Source organism: Podarcis muralis, chromosome 9 (genome assembly GCF_964188315.1).
Source record: "Podarcis muralis chromosome 9, rPodMur119.hap1.1, whole genome shotgun sequence".
Taxonomy (NCBI): Eukaryota; Metazoa; Chordata; class Lepidosauria; order Squamata; family Lacertidae; genus Podarcis; species Podarcis muralis.
The window spans coordinates 57583931-57602240 of NC_135663.1; the positions used below are offsets into that span (position 1 = coordinate 57583931).

At 45.3% G+C, this 18310-nt stretch overlaps 1 protein-coding gene across 1 annotated transcript; it reads left to right on the top strand.

Moving 5' to 3' along the window:
• Positions 1 to 7777: 7777 nt before the first annotated feature.
• On the top strand, positions 7778 to 17712 carry UCHL1 (ubiquitin C-terminal hydrolase L1). The gene is made up of 9 exons (XM_028744040.2): positions 7778 to 7922; positions 8538 to 8549; positions 10120 to 10248; positions 13950 to 14100; positions 14288 to 14373; positions 14480 to 14527; positions 15998 to 16067; positions 16777 to 16835; positions 17251 to 17712. The coding sequence occupies exons 1-9, from the start codon at positions 7890 to 7892 to the stop codon at positions 17335 to 17337; spliced, it is 675 nt and encodes a 224-aa protein (XP_028599873.1). The 5' UTR covers positions 7778 to 7889; the 3' UTR covers positions 17338 to 17712.
• The last annotated feature ends 598 nt before the right edge of the window (positions 17713 to 18310 follow it).

The window sequence follows — 18310 nt, forward strand, 5'->3', positions numbered from 1 at the left end:
AGTCTGCAAGCTGTGCATTGAAGCTGTGTAAGCTGCCATTCTTTGGTTGGGACGTCGCTCGTTTTCCAGTTTGGGGCCAACAAAACACAGGCGCCGTAGTGGCATACATAAATTACCCTTTTTAACACCTGGGAATTTCCATCTAAATTATCCCCAACAAAAAGGATGGGCTATTTTTTTTTTAAAGTGCTTTTAAACTCCCCCCCCCCCAATTCATTATGGATTATTTTCCAATACTCTTTTACAGGTCCCCACCACATGAAAGAACATTCCTCAGCTTCATTGCATTGCCAACACTTATCTGATTCAGTCTTATACATCTTAGCAAGGCTACTCGGAGTTAAAGACCATCTATAAATCATTTTCAAGTAGTTCTCCAGCAAAGAATAGCATGCTGTAAACTTCAGATTTGAAATAAAGTTGTTTTTTTTTAAAAAGAAAGACACAGAATAGCGGGGCCTTGTGGGAATTGCAGGTGTCGGGATTTAAGGTCTCAAGAAATTGCCAGTGCAGGATTCAACCCTGTGGAAGCCCCTAGGCAGTCAACATTGAGAGGGAGGGTGGGCCCTGGCAAATTACCTCCTAATACTTTTATTTTATTTTGTATGGCTTTATCCAGCCTTGGAACAGTAAAGGGAAGGTGCTGGAAAGCAGCGCCGGGCCGCCATGATGGAATCTACACACACATAAAAAACGCTGTGGAAATGCTTTATTTTTAAACGTTTTGAAAAATACGTTGAATATTGCCTAGCTTGCTGTCACCGTCTTGGTGACACATTTGCGTATTGCACTTTACAACACATTTAAAACGTTTTATTCGCAGCTGGGTAGCCGAGTCCCAGATCTGCCGTCTCCTTGGCAGCCCCTCTGCCAAATGCTGCTTCTATGGGGCCTTTTGGCAAATAGCTGGTCTGCCCCTTTGTTTGTCCCCTTTGCAGATCTTTGTTCCCTCCTCGTTCCCAATGTAGATCTTCACCTATCCCTTTTTCCGTCCTGGGAGGACGCCATTTTATGGTTCGCCTCAGGTGCCAAAATGGCCTGGGCACCTGCTAGAAAGACAGTGTCCTTTCTACAATCCTTTAGGGCTATGAACCAAATGTAAAAATCCAAAGGCTGAATATTTTTTTTTATTGTTAAAGTCGTCTGCCTGTAACATGAAGGAAAATATAATACAAAGCAGTTTGTTCTTTACATTAAAATGGGAGTCTTTAAGGGTCTTGGCTAAAACAGTAAAAAAATTCTCTCATAGATTTCTCCTTGGGATAAGTCTTCAGCTTTTCTTTATGGACACTCAATTGTTTCTGTTTATTGTTATTTGCATGTTATAAGTTATATAGTATCACGTAACTAGGTTTGGACATTCTGGGAGGGAAACCAATTTTACATATGTGTATGTGTGTGTGTGTGTGTGTGTGTGTTTAAAAGGTCTATCCTGTTACCTGTGGTACTTTTCTTAACACAACCAACAGTCATGTAACCCAGAATACACATTGGTTGATATTATTTTAAATTTATTAATAAGGCAACCAAAGGCAGGTTTCACCAAACAGAAAGCTATAAACATGTTACAGTATTACAGAGTACAGCTTCTGTTTATTTTCTTCTACTGTATAGCTCTCCCATATGCCTTATTTCCATTGCTGTTCAACTAACAACTTTTCCTCTTCATGACAGAAACTTAAAGCATCTTCATGTGAACCACTATGCCATCCACTTTGTAGCTCTTCTACTGCTGCTTCTTCATCATCATCATCATATAATTATTTATTGAATTTATATGCTGCCCTATACCCAGAGGTCTCAGGGTGGTTCACAGATCTCAGGGCTGTTACCTCATGTAATAATGAGGTTATAGATCCTTTCAAAACACCAGAGAATATTTAGAAAACCATGCATAGTGAAATGCTCTTGGTCTTGAAATAGTAACTTTCTTTTATAGGGGCCCAGCATTGTGCAACCAGCTCAAATTTTAGCACATCTGATGGAGAATGTACTTTCGATATAAAGTTCCCTATACATTCAGCTTTTCCTGTCATTCAAGTTTACAATCCTAGTAGCTGCCCTTAGAGTTTTCATCAGATACATTCCCATGTCCTGCCCCTGTGCATGTCTGTATATATTAATATAAATAAACACATTTAGGATTGGGAGCGGAGGGGCCAACACAAGGAATGTGCTAATCTTGAAGGTGGTGTCACAAGACCAAAAGGGTATCCCTGTGCTAGGCTGCTGCAGCAAAAACAAGGGTCTTGTAGTACCTTAAGATCAGCAAATGTCATAATACATTTGTTAGTCTTTAAGATGCCACAAAATGCTTTAGTTCCTTTTAGGAGAGTTGTCCAAGATTTAAACTTTTTAGGAGAAAACTCTGTTTTCAAAGTGTCCTTGTCAAGCTATCACCCTCTCTGCACTATTTCAACTTCTAATCCGTTGGAGGTTGGTCACTAGGGTAAGGTACAGCAGAGCCTTACCAATATTTTTTGTTTATATATAATTTTTATTAAATTTTCTGTTTTGCAATTTAAAATACTCATTTTACATCTTTAAAATATCAATGACTTCCCTTCTTCTTTCCATGGTTCATTTTACATATCGTAAATCCCTACATATTTTACAAAAACTATACCATTATTGCGTCCTTCAAAACTTATTTACACTGTTTACTTTATCTTAATGCTGCCAGTGTTTGCAGTTGTACACAATTATTTCCCCCCATATATTCAATAAACGTTTTCCAATCTTCTTCAAAGGTATGTTCTTCTTGTTCTCTTATTCTTTATGTTAAGTCTGCAAGTTGTGCATATTCTGTCAACTTATGTATATCATTTCCCATAATGCTTTTAGAAACTTACAGGTCCACCACAAAAGGTGCCTTCCTTTTGCTTACATTTCCAGCAGATATTTGCACTTGTCTTATACATTTTTGCAAGCTTACTAGGAGTCAAATACTACCGGTACATCATTTTCATATAATTTTCTTTCAGCGTACAACATGCTGAATGTGATGGCCTGGGATTCGCACTCAGAGGCTGAACCTGAGGAATCCCAGCCTGCACAGGAGTCCCCGCCTCCAGAACCAGCTGAGCCGGGGCTGGGGCCTGAGCCTGAAGGGTCCTCACCTGTGCTGGATCCTCAGGTGCAGGCACCAGCTGAGTCTGCTCTGGCCCCTGAGGTGATGGAGGACCCATTGCCTGCAGGTGCTCCACTCTCAGCCCCGTCAGGGGAAGAGGAGGTTGCCTCTGGGCCCGGTAACCCTCCAGCCTCTCCTGACCTGCAGAGGCTCAGGGCAGAGAGATGGAGGGAACTAAGTTCCTACAGGAGGGGTGCTCGCCTCCAGGCCAGGAGAGGCGAGTCACCTGTGGACCGGGGCTGCCCTATGCCTCGGGGCAGATAAAAGCCAGTCAGCCCCAGTCCCAGGTTGCGGAAGCAATGTTGTTGCTAGCCTGTTCCTGTCCTGCTCTTCTGCCAGAGTTCCTGACCCCACCCGACTCCCCACCTTGGACCCAGCTACAGCTTTGATGGACAGTCTCCATACCACACCATCGACCTCGGACTGGACTCGGACCTCGCCTCTCGGTCAGCCCCTGGGACCAGCACACAGAGAATTTCACCACTGCCCAAGCCTCCCTTACCTGGATTGCGCAGCGGTGCCTGGCAGTAGCAATGGCAGATTCTGGTGAGATCTTGTGAGATCTCACTGAGCTCTTGCAAGATCTTACAGAGCTCATTAGATCTTATGAGATGTCAAGAAGATCTCATAAGATCTTGCTAGCCTAATACAGTGGTGCCTCGCAAGACGAAAAGAATCCGTTCCGCGATTCTCTTCGTCTAGCGGTTTTTTCGTCTTGCGAAGCAACCCCATTAGCGGCTTAGCGCTATTAGCGGTTTAGCGGCTATTAAAGGCTTAGCGGCTGAGCTGCTAAAAGGCTATCAGCGGCTTGGCGGCTTAGAAAAAGGGGGGGGGGAAAGCGGGGAAAAAATGGCAAGACTCGCAAGACATTTCGTCTTGCGAAGCAAGCCCATAGGGAAATTCGTTTTGCGAAGCACCTCCAAAATGGAAAACCCTTTTGTCTAGCGGGTTTTCCGTCTTGCGAGGCATTCGTCTTGCGGGGCACCACTGTACTGCTATTAAACCAGCTAGATTTAGTAGGATTATGCATAGGGTTTCCATGTTGGGTTGCAGCTAGCACTGTTGACAGGGTAAGGCCCTGGCACTTACATGACCTCCCACTACTGACATGGCTGGTGCTGGCAGGGTTGAGTAAGGTTGGCACAGTGCAAACACACCGGTGTAGCCAAACTGGTGCTTATGCCAGAGTGTTCACACCACATCAACCTCACTTCCTTCCTCCTCTACCTTCTTGTAAGCCACAGTGATGTCAGCGTTGGGAGATATGCTAAGTGCCTCCCCCCACCAAATGCTACTGGTTGTGGGTGGCCTATGATTTTAAAAGATTCCACCTTCTGCCCAAGTAGTTTTCTCAAGCGGCCACTGTAGCTGTGCTTTTAACAGCAGCTCGACATGCAGACATAGGGTGATATTCAATTAAATAATTGCATGAGTGGACCACAATGGGACTTTCCTCCCTCTCTTCCCCCTGTGATCTGCCTAAATCCTTTGTACGGGTTCCCCCAAACCCAGATTCAGGGACAGTGCAGGGTTGGAAGAGAGGAAGGAAAGTCCCATTGCAGAAGTGGAAGTTGCTCTGCTCATAAATTTATTCCGCCAAATACTGCCTATAATCCTGATCTCAAAGGTGGGTTCACAAGGGATAACGAGCAGGTTTAGGAGCCATTGCATACATACCATGGCCATTAATGAATATGAGAAAAAAGATAGTACCTGGCCCCCACCAACAGGGATATCTGAAAAGGAAAAGATCTCATTCAGAAGTAGCCTTAGATTGCAGTCATATGTACGTTAACCTAGGAATAAGCCCCATTGAACACAGCAGGATCCTGGATAAGGGGAATATGTTGCCACCTAGGGGTGAACAAGTATCACCAGATTACCTACCTACACCAGGCTTCCTCAACCTCAGCCCTCCAGATGTTTTGAGACTACAATTCCCATCATCCCTGGCCACTGGTCCTGCTAGCTGGGGATCATGGGAGTTGTAGGCCAAAAACATCTGGAGGGCCGAGGTTGAGGAAGCCTGACCTAGACCAGGGGAATGGACGCTTTTGAGTTTGGTGGGCCAGATCCATGGGTGTAGCCAGGATTTTTGTTGGGGGGAAGAGGCCTTTTGTTAGAGGGGGGGGGGTCAGAACCTGCTTGCTATGTATTTTTATTGATGGGGGGCTGCCTCTCCCTGCCCCCCATGGCCAGATTTTTCCCCACTTGACCCCAGGCCAACTTTGATAGGAGGGTAGGACGAGGCAGAAAAGGGATTTAAGTGGTCTCCCAAGACCAGGGGTCGGCAAACTTTTTCAGCAGATGACTGGTCCACTGTCCCTCAAACCTTGTGGGGGGCTGGACTATATTTTGAAGGGGGGAACAAATTCCCATGCCCCAAAAATAACCCAGAGATACATTTTAAATAAAAGCACACATTCTACTCATGTAAAAATACCAGGCAGGCCCTACAAATAACCCAGAGATGCATTTTAAGTAAAAGGACATTCTACTCAGGTAAAAACATGCTGATTGGGTGGGATTTAGAAAGCAATTGGGCTGGATCCGGCCCCCGGGCCTTAGTTTACCTACTCATGCCCAATTTTCAAGTGATCCATGGGGGGCGGGGGGAAAAGGATTGGAAACCACTGGCTTAGAGAGTACAGTAGTACCTTAGGTTACATACGCTTCAGGTTACAGACGCTTCAGGTTACAGACTCCACTAACCCAGAAATAGTACCTCGGGTAAGAACTTTGCTTCAGGATGAGAACAGAAATCGTGTGGCAGCGGCACGACGGCAGCGGGAGGCCCCATTAGCTAAAGTGGTGCTTCAGGTTAAGAACAGTTTCTGGTTAAGAATGGACCTCCAGAACAAATTAAGTTCTTAACCCAAGGTACCACTGTATTTCCCCCTCTCCATTTTCTCTACTAGGTTCTCAAAGCCAGTGTGTTCTCTATTTTTATTGTATCCTTGTTCTTTCTTATTCAAGTAGGTTCTTATCTGTAGAAACTGACACTTACTGCTTGTTCATGCCTTTGTACTGTATTTGGGATTCTCCACCAGGTATTTAAACCTCATTTTTTCCACTTTAAAAAAATTAGCTAATTTGACCTCATGGTCGAATCTTTCATCTGATAATACAGATGCTACTAGGAATATATCCAGCGCTAATTAGTTTTTAAATTTTTCCCACACTGTTAAACAAGCATTGATAATTTGGTTTGATCCATTACTGTGTAGCATTTCCCCCCTTCCTTTCTTTGGCACCCACAATTATCTCAAGTCTGTTTTTACTCTTTCCCCTGACCTAAAATAAACATATCTGTATTCACACCAATGTAGGAATGACTGGTGCATTCATGCTTCAATAGCTGGGACACCCAATCCCTCTTCTTTCCATTCCTTAAAACCTTTTTTCTTTAGTGATTCTGCTTTTCCAGAATCCTAAATAAACTGGTTTATTATCTGCCGTTTCCTCAACATTTGCTCTGGTATATGAATCATTAGATTTTGGAAGAAAAAATTCAAACTGGGAATCACACTCATGATAACAGCATTTATTTTCCCTAGTAAGGATCATTTAAGATTAGTAACAGCAAGAATCCCTGCAGCAGTGTGTCAGATATGTGTTACCCACATCAGAATGCTTGCTTTTTTAAAAAAGCAAGCAGACATGAAAACTGAAATAAAGATGTAGCTGGACAAAGTTCTAAAGTGTGAGGAAAGGTCCTTTGTCTACCCTAAGTAACTTCAGCAACACATCAGAGCAAGGCCTGTGAGGCTTGAATTAACTACCGTTTCTGAACAATGTCAATTCTGCCAAGTCATGTTTTAGTGAGAAAGGCAAAACAGCAAAATGCAATGCTTTTTTCATCGGGATTGAAGGCAACGTTGCAATTTAAACAGCAATAAAACGAGCTGCAGTTCACCAGATTCACTGGAGAGAAAAAAAGCAAAAATTTAGACAGGTCACGCTTTTACTCATAGATGAGATCAAAGCCCCACCCTCTTGAATTTCCGCTCGTCACACACCTGTTAAAAGAAACAGGATCCCTGCAAAGCAAAATAAACCTTTTATCCCCAAGGAATAGCAAGCCGAATTTGCAACAGCGACTTGGCAGAGCATGCTAGGCGTCCGGGGAAACAAGCAAAAAAGAAATGTATTATTTGCTAGCGCGCGATTCAAAGTGGGCGCATCTCCGGACAATCCCACCCCCCTCGCCCCTTGCAAACAGTAGCGGGGGGAAAAGATCACTTTCCCCGGTTGCTGGATTGCGACGTCGGAGAATAATGCAGCTCGTTCGCATTGCTAAAGGCTCGCCTTTGCACCAACACTTGCAAACGCCCGTCCATTTGCAAGGGTTCCAGCCTCGACCAAAGCCCCGCGTGCATTTTTTTGCAGGCAACCCCGAGCCAGCGAGATCAGGCGACCTGAGGATTGTACTAAACCCCGGGGAGGGGCGCGCGACCACGCCTATCTCCCACTCGCGGCTGGTTTGCGCACCTTGGGGAGCTGGGGGGTGGGGTGGGGGTGGGGAAAGAGGGTGAGGAGCGTACCATTGCTGCAAGTGGCGGGGAAGCGGCTTTCTCTGGGCTCGCCTCTTGCCCCAGCTCCTTCCTCCCCCCTCCTCCTGCCTTGCAGTGAGTCCGCCCGGTGGCGATATATATAGAGCGGTGGGCGGGAGGCAGGCGTGTGTGTGTTTTTTTCGGGGCGCACGGTTCCTTGCAGGTTTGGGCGCAGTTCGGCCGGGCAGGTTTGCGAGATCGAGACAATGGCGTGGCAGCCCATGGAGATCAACCCGGAGGTGAAGGGGAAATCTAGGGCTAGATGGGTTGGGGGGGAAGCATGCATGCATGATGGAGAGCGGGAGGGGGGTTCCCCCGCCCCAAGGCGTGCCCTATACAGTGGTACCCCGGGTTAAGTATTTAATTCGTTCCGGAGGTCCGTTTTTAACCTGAAACTGTTCTTAACCTGATGCACCACTTTAGCTAATGGGGCCTCCTGCTGCCGCCGGAGCACGATTTCTGTTCTCATCCTGAAGCAAAGTTCTTAACCCGAGGTACTATTTCTGGGTTAGCGGAGTCTGTAACCCGAGGTACCACTGTAGATGGCTGGCTTCTCCAGGCGCATGCAGTTCCTTACCCCTGGCGATGTTGAGATGCCCTAGAGGGGAGGGGTAAAGGCGGCCAGCAGTCTGCCCGGCCTTAAAAAATAAAATCGGAATGGAAGCGGTCGCAAAGGGTCCTCTTTTCCTTCTCCACCCTCTCCCCCGGGATTCCCCAAATGCAGACATCCGACGGCGCCCAGGTCCCCTCCTCTTCGCCGATTCCGCGATCCAGACACAAGATGGGAGGCGGGCCCCGCCCAGAGACAGGCTAACCTCCCTTCCCTTCATCTTTCTCCCGCTTTTGTCTTTCAGATGCTGAACAAAGTGAGTGGCCGCCAAGACCTGGGAAGGAATAAGGCGCAGCTCCTCTGGCCTGGGCGTTTCCTTAAGTCTCCGTTTCAATTCATTCATTCACTTAAGTCATCGGGAGGCAGGAACGCCTGGAACCCTAGAGCATAAATAGATGCATAACTCTCATTCTGGATCCGTACCGATGTTGCCCGTGGGTGTATTTAGGCCAACGGGAAGGGGAAACAGGTTGGGCCGGGGGCTCCCGAATCGAGTCATGATGGGCGGGCTGTTTGTGGAACGGGCGGCAGGTGGCGCTGCGGCCCTGCGTTTTGTGCTGTGTCACGGCAGGGCAAGGGGGCCTTAGGAAGAGGTTTGGGAGGGGAGACCCCCCTGCCTCTGAGCCCCTTCCTCTCCCCACTTCCCTGCAGGCTTTGAGCCTGATTCCATTATAAGCCATGCAGAAGGTCCAAGGGGCATCTCTGAATCTGGAGGGTTTATTTGGAGACTTCGTCTTGCGGATCCTATTTAGTATTCCTCTGGAATGGGGAAGCTTTGGTGGTTTACGTAAATGTTGTTGGCCTGATGTACTGTACCAAAATGTCAGCTTTTCATTTGCTATCAGCCTTCCAAGTCTTTAGGAAACGGCTGAGGCACTCTGCGTATGCTCAGGCGCTCCACGTCGTCAGGGATGCAGCAACATCTATTGTAGAATAGAAGTCGAGATGTGGAAACAGGATCTTGAGGCTGAGCCATAGATGCCTCTAATGCAGTGGTTCCCAACATTTTTTTGGCCATGCCCCACCTAAGCATCTCTAAAATCCTGACTCACTCACTGAATAACAACAACAACAACAACAACAACAACAACAACAATATATTATTTATAGCCCGCCCATCTGGCTGGGTTTCCTCAGCCACTCTGGGCGGCTCCCAATCAAGTGTTAAAAACAGTACAGCATTAAATATTAAAAACTTCCCTAAACAGGGCTGCCTTCAGATGTCTTTTAAAGATAGGATAGCTGCTTATTTCCTTCACATCTGAAGGGAGGGTGTTCCACAGGGTGGGCGCCACTACCGAGAAGGCCCTCTGTCTGGTTCTCTAACCTCGCTTCAAAAAGTGAACTATTCACGTGGAGGAAGCCTAAAGAGCCATTCACTGTTAATAACTCGTTCTCAAATCCCCCCCCCAATTGCCCCCCTGTGAGGCGTGTACCCCATGTGGGGAACCACAGCTCTAATGTCTCCTCCCCTCTCCAGATACAACAACAGTCTTGCTTAATGTGCACTGACCGCCCTTCTTAGCATACCTAAAGTGATGATTACTTGGGGGGGGGGGAGCTTTTCACTACTGACAAAATGCAACTTTTAATAACTAACGTGTTACCTTTAAGGAGATGATGGGCGGCAGCCCCCATCCCTAGCCAATGGGTTTTTGGATGATAGGAGCTGGAGTCCAGAAATATCTTCAGGGTGCCAGGACTAACCTGAGTGTACAGGGACAAGGGAATGGTTTTTTTCTACTCCAGATTCATGATGTAGAGCGCTAGGGTGTCATGTTGAGGTTGATTCTCTCCCTGGTTTTGTGCCTCCCTTAACCCGGCAGGTGCTGTCCCGCCTCGGAGTTGCCCCTGGCTGGAGGTTTGTGGATGTGCTGGGGTTTGAGGAGGATGTCTTGAATGCTGTACCCACCCCAGCTTGCGCTCTGCTGTTACTCTTTCCCCTTACTGCTCAGGTGAGTAATTGAAGCCGAGCAGGGGCAGGGAGGTGAAACCTGCTGCTTGGCAGGCAAAGAACTCTGGAAAATCTCTCTGCTTTCTATATTACGCTGTTGGCGTGCAAAGGATGGTAATAATCCTAAACTGCGATAGTGAATGTGCAGGGTTAACGTTTTGAATTGGGATGCTGAGCACAGAACCAGGCCTTGTGGCCAGGAAAAGTCTGCTGTTTTGCCATCTCCTGTAGGATTCCTGCAGCTAATAGGCTTAGGATCCAGCAGATTCTTAGCTATCCCAACTCAGCCCCCTGAAATGTCCCATTTTGGGGAGTGACTGCTAGCACTAGTGTCTGCTTGTCTGAGCAAAAGCAGCATTTATCTCGTGCTTTCAGTGCAGCAGATCAAGGTTTGGGTCGCTCTGCCTGCTCTCCAAAACTCCCTTATACAAACATGGTCTAGGACTGTTGATCTGTCTCCTCCTTTACCGTCCTGCAAATTGTGAACCCTCATTGCAATTTAAATAACTGGACGCCTATGCAGCGGCTGCCACTATGAATTGGCAGCTTTCTAACGTGAAGGTTTGAGGCCTCTGAAAACAAGGAGCAGTCATTAAAATTAGATCTCTTGTGATGTGTCTGGATTGGCTGTGGCCATCTCTAGAAACGCAGCGTTGCTGATGATGACTTCATCTTGTTAGGAAAAACTGGAACAGGTGGATTTGTAATGAAAGAGCTTCTCTAAGTAAAGAATTCTGAGGGTCGGATGAAAAAAGCAGCGTCATTCTTGAAGAGAACGATTATGGGAAGGACTAAAAGTCCGTTGAGGAATCTACCTTTCCAGCAACAGCTGCATCTAGAATCCTGTGCTGTGGGATTCTTACTACTGATGGGATTGTTAAAGGGCCGGCTTTGGATATTTGTACAGTGGTACCTCGGGTTACATACACTTCAGGTTACATACGCTTCAGGTTACAGATTCTGCTAACCCAAAAATAGTGCTTCAGGTTAAGAACTTTGCTTCAGGATAAGAAAAGAAATCATGCTCTGGCGGTGCGGCGGGCAGCAGGAGGCCTTATTAGCTAAAGTGGTGCTTCAGGTTAAGAATAGTTTCAGGTTATGAACGGACCTCCAGAACGAATTAAGTACTTAACCTGAGGTACTACTGTATCTACTTTGTTCTCTGCATGTCTGTTTTGAGTTCATTATTCCCTTGTTCTTCTTCTGGTTATTGTGCACCTCTTGAGGGTTTTTTCTTCTCTTGTAAAATGGTCTTGGAAGGTGAAGGTATTTGATATAGAATCATGGAATCTTAAAGAGTTGGAAGGGACCCCAAGGGTCATCTAGTCCAACCCCCTGCAATGCAGGAATCTCAGCTCAAGCATCCATGACAGATGGCCATCCAGCCTCTGCTTAGAAACCTCCAAGGAAGGAAAGCCCACCACCTCTGGTGGGAGCCTGTTCCACTGTTGAACAGCTCTTACTGTCAGAATGTTTATCCAAATGTTTAGTCAGAAGCTCCTTTCTTGCAACTTGAAGCCATTGGTTCGAGTCCTACCCTCCTATTTTGTAGCTATTTTGAGCAGTATATTCCAAGCAGAGTCTACATGTAAGGAATGCATGCCAATGTATGTACAGGGAATGCACATGGATGGGCAGGGTATCAGAATTAAGGTATTCCCAACTGCAGTTTAAAGGCTGAAACATGAAATGTATCTCATTCAAGAGACCCAGAGTTCTACCCAGAAAAATGGGACACTGCTCTTTCAACCTGGGACGTGGAAATCTGCCCTGGCTGGTGATCTATGGAGATTTACTTGAAGCAGTTTCATATTTAGGAAGTGACGCCATGATAGTTGGAAATCTTTGCCTGTGGGCTGTAAGCAGGTCTCATGAATACATTTATGAAACTGCATTGCACTAGAAGTCTTTACGGGAATTAATGATTAAGGATAACTGCATGTACATAATGACTTGGCCAAGTTATGTTGCCAGCTGTAGTTCATTTGAAGCAAACTTTAATTGCTTTTCCTGAACTGGTTCCATTGGATTGTATGATTTTTCTGTGGTAGGTATTAGCCACAAACCATTTGTAATAAGCTAGGTAGCATGCTAAATGCTTGAGATTTTGAAACAGCCTCACTTTGGGCTCTTGGCTGACTTGTGATTATTATTATTTTAATTGTTAAAGCACGCTGTGGCTTCACATGCATTTATAAAAACAAGTGCAAGCAAAACATCTGATTGCTGAAAGTATATTATCTTTTTTTTTTTCTTTTTTTGGTAGAAACATCCTGAGTTATCTCCGCATCTCCAACAATTACTTGACACATTTTTATACATTTTCAAAAGTTTCCTTGGTGTTGGGTACCATCGGTGTTGCATTTTTTGGAAGTTCGTATAACAACTTGTGAATTTCCAATTGATCTTCCATAAGTTTTCCCATTGGGCCATGGTTATTGAATGGCCAAAATCCTGGCACCACCTCACCATTGCCTCTGTTACCTCCTCCTCCTTGTCCAGTCAAGGAGGAGTTGATAAGTTTTGGAAAGAGTTTTTCTTTTAGAATTTACAAGATCAGATTCGAATTGGGAAATTTCTGTTGAGAACCCCTGCTGAAAGTTTATTATCATTGGTCAAGAAATGCTTTGAGCCCTTAACAGTTTGGGACTAGTTTGCCTGCAAGATCACCGTACCCCATAAAATGTCCATTCAACATCTTTAATCTCTGGAACTGGCACTGTTAATAGATGCAACATAATACATTTGATCTTTCAGTGTGGCAGCAACCACAATTTGAAACTCCCTGTCTACTGACACTAGGCAGGTGTCTTCCCTGTAATCTATTTCAGCACCTACTGAAAACATCTTTCTTTAGACAAGCCTGCCCAGTTATGTAGTGTTTTAATTGTTTTTACATGTGTTTTAATTGTTTTTAGCTTGTTGCTAAAATATTTGAATGCTTTAGTTGTTTAACTGTTTTTACAATGATACCTTGGTTATCAGACTTAATCCATTCCAAAAGTCCGTTCCAAAACCAAAGCGTTCCAAAACCAAGGCATGCTTTCCCATAGAAAGTAATGCAAAACTGGAACAAACGGGTTGTTTGGAACAGATTAATCTGTTCCAAACAACCCCTAAAACAGCAATTTAACATGAATTTTACTATCCCAACGAGACCATTGATCCATAAATTGAAAGCAAAAATCAATGTACTGTACTATAAAATAAATAAGACATTATTGTGGATTATAAAAATTAAAAAAATTCTTACCTGCACTGACGATACTCAGTTTTCACGGGGGGCTTTTATCCATTTCCACAGTCACACAATCAATCAGTAGCTGAACAGGGTTCCACACAGTCACAAAAGCAAATTAACCAAAAAAAGCCACAAAAAACACAAATCAAATAGCAAAAACAAAAGCGCCAAACTTAATCCGTTCTGGAAGTCAATTTTTGAAAACCAAGGCACAGCTTCTGATTGGTGCAGGAGCCCCGGAAACAATAGCCAGCAGCCGCATTGGATGTTCGGCTTCCAAAAAATGTTTGAAAACTGGAACACGTCCAGGTTTTCAGCGTTTGGAAACCAAGGTGTTTGAGAGCCAAGGTGCCACTGTACTTGCTTTGAGATTTATTTATTTTTTAAAAAATCAAGCAGTATATAAGTTGTATGGAAAAGAAATAAAATGTTACCTGACCAATACACCTGCACATTTGTAGCATGAAAATTTCAGAAAAAAGCAGATGGAAGAATTGAAGGGCCAAGAAGTGAGCTCCAAAGTCTATTTTGTGAAGCAGACGGCCAGTAATTCCTGTGGAACAATTGGCCTTCTACATGCAGTGGCCAACAACCAAGATAAGATTTTATTTGGTAAGTATGGGGGAAGCGTCATCCAAGGGATACAAACCCATTGGTAGGAGATGGTATTGGCTCTAACCTGTGCAACTGCTGACTTAAGCAGGGTGGAAATTGATTCATTGGACAACCTAAGGCTTGCACTTGCAGTTGGTTCACCACCCTGTGCTCTGCCATCCCCCTGATTTTTATTTCTTGGCAGATGAAGGGTCTGCACTAAAGGAGTTCCTCACTGCAACAGCTGACCTCTCTCCTGATGAGAGGGCAAAACGTCTTGAAAACAACAAGGTAAATGACATGGGAACTTGGGTGGAAGCTTCTTAATGGTGCCCACTTCAGGGTTTCCCTTTTTTTTAAAAAAAAAAATGCCTTTTTTTTTTACCATCCTCTGCAGGCCATTCAAGAAGCCCACAATGCAGTAGCACAGGAAGGCCAATGTCGGGTAAATTTCTCTTGAACTTAAATAGGCTTCCAAAGGTAAAACATTGGTGCCAAGAACTGGTGGCGGTAGTAGGGTTTAATAGCACAGGCCCCATGTAATGTAAACTCTTCTCTCCTCACCTCAAATGGTGAAGATGGATGGGATATGTGGGCCAGTGGAGCCGTTAAGGCAAAACTGCTTTCTGGCGCAGGCCAAGCTCTGAGAGAGATGCTTTTAACACTCCACACATCGTGGAATTATTGAAGTGGAAGTGTTTTGGCTTTCCCTCCCCGGTATTTTCACAGAAATCTCCATTTCCACCCAGCGCTTTGTTGTTGTTTAGTCATTTAGTTGTGTCCGACTCTACGTGACCCCATGGACCAGAGCACGCCAGGCACCCCTGTCTTCCACTGCCTCCTGCAGTTTGGTCAAACTCATGCTGGTAGCTTCGAGAACACTGTCCAACCATCTTGTCCTCTGTCGTCCTCTTCTCCTTGTGCCCTCCACCTTTCCCAACATCAGGGTCTTTTCCAGGGAGTCTTCTCTTCTCACGAGGTGGCCAAAGTATTGGAGCCTCAGCTTCACGATCTGTCCTTCCAGTGAGCACTCAGGGCTGATTTCCTTAAGAATGGAGAGGTTTGATCTTCTTGCAGTCCATGGGACTCTCAAGAGTCTCCTCCAGCACCATAATCCAAAAGCATCAATTCTTCGGCGATCAGCCTTCTTTATGGTCCAGCTCTCACTTCCATACATCACTATTGGGAAAACCATAGTCCTTTTAAATAGCTTGGCTTCTAAAATAGGTGGTCTTCCCAGAAAGGCTGACAGCATAGGCAAAGCTTGCTTGTTGGTGTGCATCTAAATCTTGGTGCTTGGAGTAGAATATGCCACAGCAGCCAGCATTTTTCAAGATGTGTGTTAGAGGACTTAGCAGATGGCTCCCACATCTGTGTTATTAATTGGGTCATTTGGGTAAATTGCTTCGTGGGGCTGTTGGTGCCTGAAACCCTCAGGCTACTTAAGGTGTTCTCCATTATGGACATTATTTAACAATAACAACAATAATATTTTGTTGCTATGGTCCCTGCGAGATACCTTCCTCCACATATTTTTAGAACACGGGAAAACTTTGGTAATTCTGCTGTATACAAATAGCCAAAATAAAATCTCTGGCTGTCCTCTTCCTGGTAGCAAAACCAGCAATAGAAAAATAGTCTACGACTCCTACTTAGACACTGGCCAGCAGGTCTGGGATTCTGTAATCCTGGAGAAATCCTATGGTTTGTCAGCCCAGTGACCCTTTTTTGCTGTGCAGCGCCAGATGACAAGGCAGTAGTGGTCTGTTTGTATATATTTGGAACATAAGGAAGGGGGTGGTTGTTGTTAGAGAGGTTATTTATGAGAACCAAAGAGGGCAGAATCAGGAAGCAGTGTGTCACTAAAATATTCTTCTTTGTTGATTATCCTATGCACCCTCCTCCTCCTCCATAGGTTGAAGATGACAAAGTCAACTTCCATTTCATTCTGTTTGCCAGTGTGGATGGACACCTCTATGAACTGGGTAGGTTTGTGTGCTGCCTCCCCCAGTATAACACCGAGTAAAACAAATTGGGATTCTCTTGGGTCAGGGTGGGGAGGAGAGTTGAATTGGGGTGGCCAGCTTCTGCTCACATTATCTAGAAACAGCCTGTGGCTTACCTAGGAGATGAGCACAACATCGGCAAGGATTCCCATTGGAATTCAGGGGTTGGTTTGTCTGTAGCGGTTTGTTGCATTCCCCCAAACATGTCCCACCGCTTTCACCGGGGTACTGATCTTTGTCGAGAGCAAAGTTGCAATAGCAAGAATTTCAAGAAGGGCGGCACTGGGTAGGGTGAGAATCTAATACTAAACCTTAAATTGGGCCTTTTGCTAACCTGGCCCCTTGCAGAAGTTATTGGGACCCAGCTCCAGCATGGCCAGTGGTTAGAATCCAGAACATCCTGAGGGTGGCAGGTTGGGAGGGGCAGAGAGACTGTATATAAATTGTTGCAGTAAATCTGTTCTGCTTCTGAGACATCTGGAGCCACTTGGGTTGCAAGCAGAAAACCAGGGGATGAGATCCAGCATTGCAACGCTACTGCAAAGTAGGTCCAGAAGCAAATAAATGCAGCCCCAGAAGGGCATGGCCTAAGTTGCTTCTTCCAGCAGTAGCGATGGTCTTTAGCAACCTGCTAGCATACTTTAAGTAACTGGTTAAGTCATAAACCTGATCTACAACTTGGTTGCAGATGGACGAATGCCTTTTCCTGTAAATCACGGAGCGAGTTCAGATGACACCATGCTGAAGGTAAGCGTTCTTATAATTGAAATTTCTGACATAATCAAGTCTTTTAGATTGCACTGCACGTGTTGTCATTCCTTACTTGGCAGATTCCAGATTTTGCTCTGTGTATTTCTCATTCTGTAACCACATGGGGATGAACAAGACACAGTGCCTAGAGACAGGAGCTCTCAAGAGGAGCTAGCAAGATGGCTTCTGCTATTCCCAGCATCCTATCAGAACGCTGTTTATAGCTACTCCTTGCTCACAACTTCAGTGGGGAGAAGTATAGATGCTGATTGTCTACATAATGACTGGCTAAAACTACACTGTGAGCCCACACTGTTCATGGATATGGTCGACTTGATGCCAGGTCTACTGAGGCTCTGCGTTCATGCATTTAGAATAGTAGGATAACTACCTGTGTTTTTTTGTTTTTCAGGCTGCTGCCAAGGTCTGCCGGCAGTTCACAGAACGTGAGCAAGGAGAGGTCCGCTTTTCTGCTGTGGCGCTGAGCAAGTCTGCCTGAAGTTCAGGAGTTAGAGCGACCCCATAGTAGGCCCTCACAGAAAGCAATCCAGGCCCCTAGTGCTTTAGTACTTGTGTTTAAAAAACAAAAGCACTGCTGTTCTTGATCTTCCGTTTAAAGTGTCCTGCTGATCCTAGCCTCATTCCCCGCCCCCCCCCCCCTCCCTCACTACTTACTCACAGCAGCTTCAGCAGAGCTGGTCTTAAAAGTTTAGCTCCAAGTCTTTGGCACTTCAGATATGTTGGGTTCCTTCTTGACTGCAACTTGTTTAAATGCTTCATAGGGCTTCTTTGGACGTGTGCCTCCAAAGTTTCTTTTTAAGCTGTTGTGACTTCTTGTCAATCACAAAAATAAATCTCTTCTTGGTATTCCAAAGCAGAAGGTTTTGGTTTTGTTTTTTTGCATGGCCATCTTCGTCTCCGGTGTTGGAAGGTGATCTACTTATAAAGCAAGATATTAGTTAGGGGGTGTCTTCCTACTGTTACTATTTTGCTGGTGGGATTCAAGCACATTCCAAGTTTGCACAGTTAATGTGGATTAAAGTTCTCCCTAGTCCTAGCATGAACAAGCCTGCTTTACTAATTAATAATAATAAAAAGCCTGCAGGTTAGGAAAGTGATTGGGAAATGCAGTGGAGTGCAGGATGAGCACATGACTAATGGGAAGACACTTAATGGTCCTGCCAGCAAATCGGGGTGAATTCTCATTGTTTTAGAGCCACCCTGTAAACAAACAAGAACAGGCCCAGTGAAGGGCAGGCATAGTCTAACCACCCGGTAGGCTTTGTGAATGCCAAATAAAAAGATGGGAGGGGTCCTAGATGCTGCCCCTAGTGAGTTGGGCTGTGTTGGCTTTCTAGTCCTTGTAATTTGGGCAGAATTCCTGTTTCTGGCCATGGCAGGGTGGAAGTCTCCAGCTACACAAGACTCCGCTCTTGCCACAGGGAGAATAGTTGCCCAGGAAGCTGCTGAAA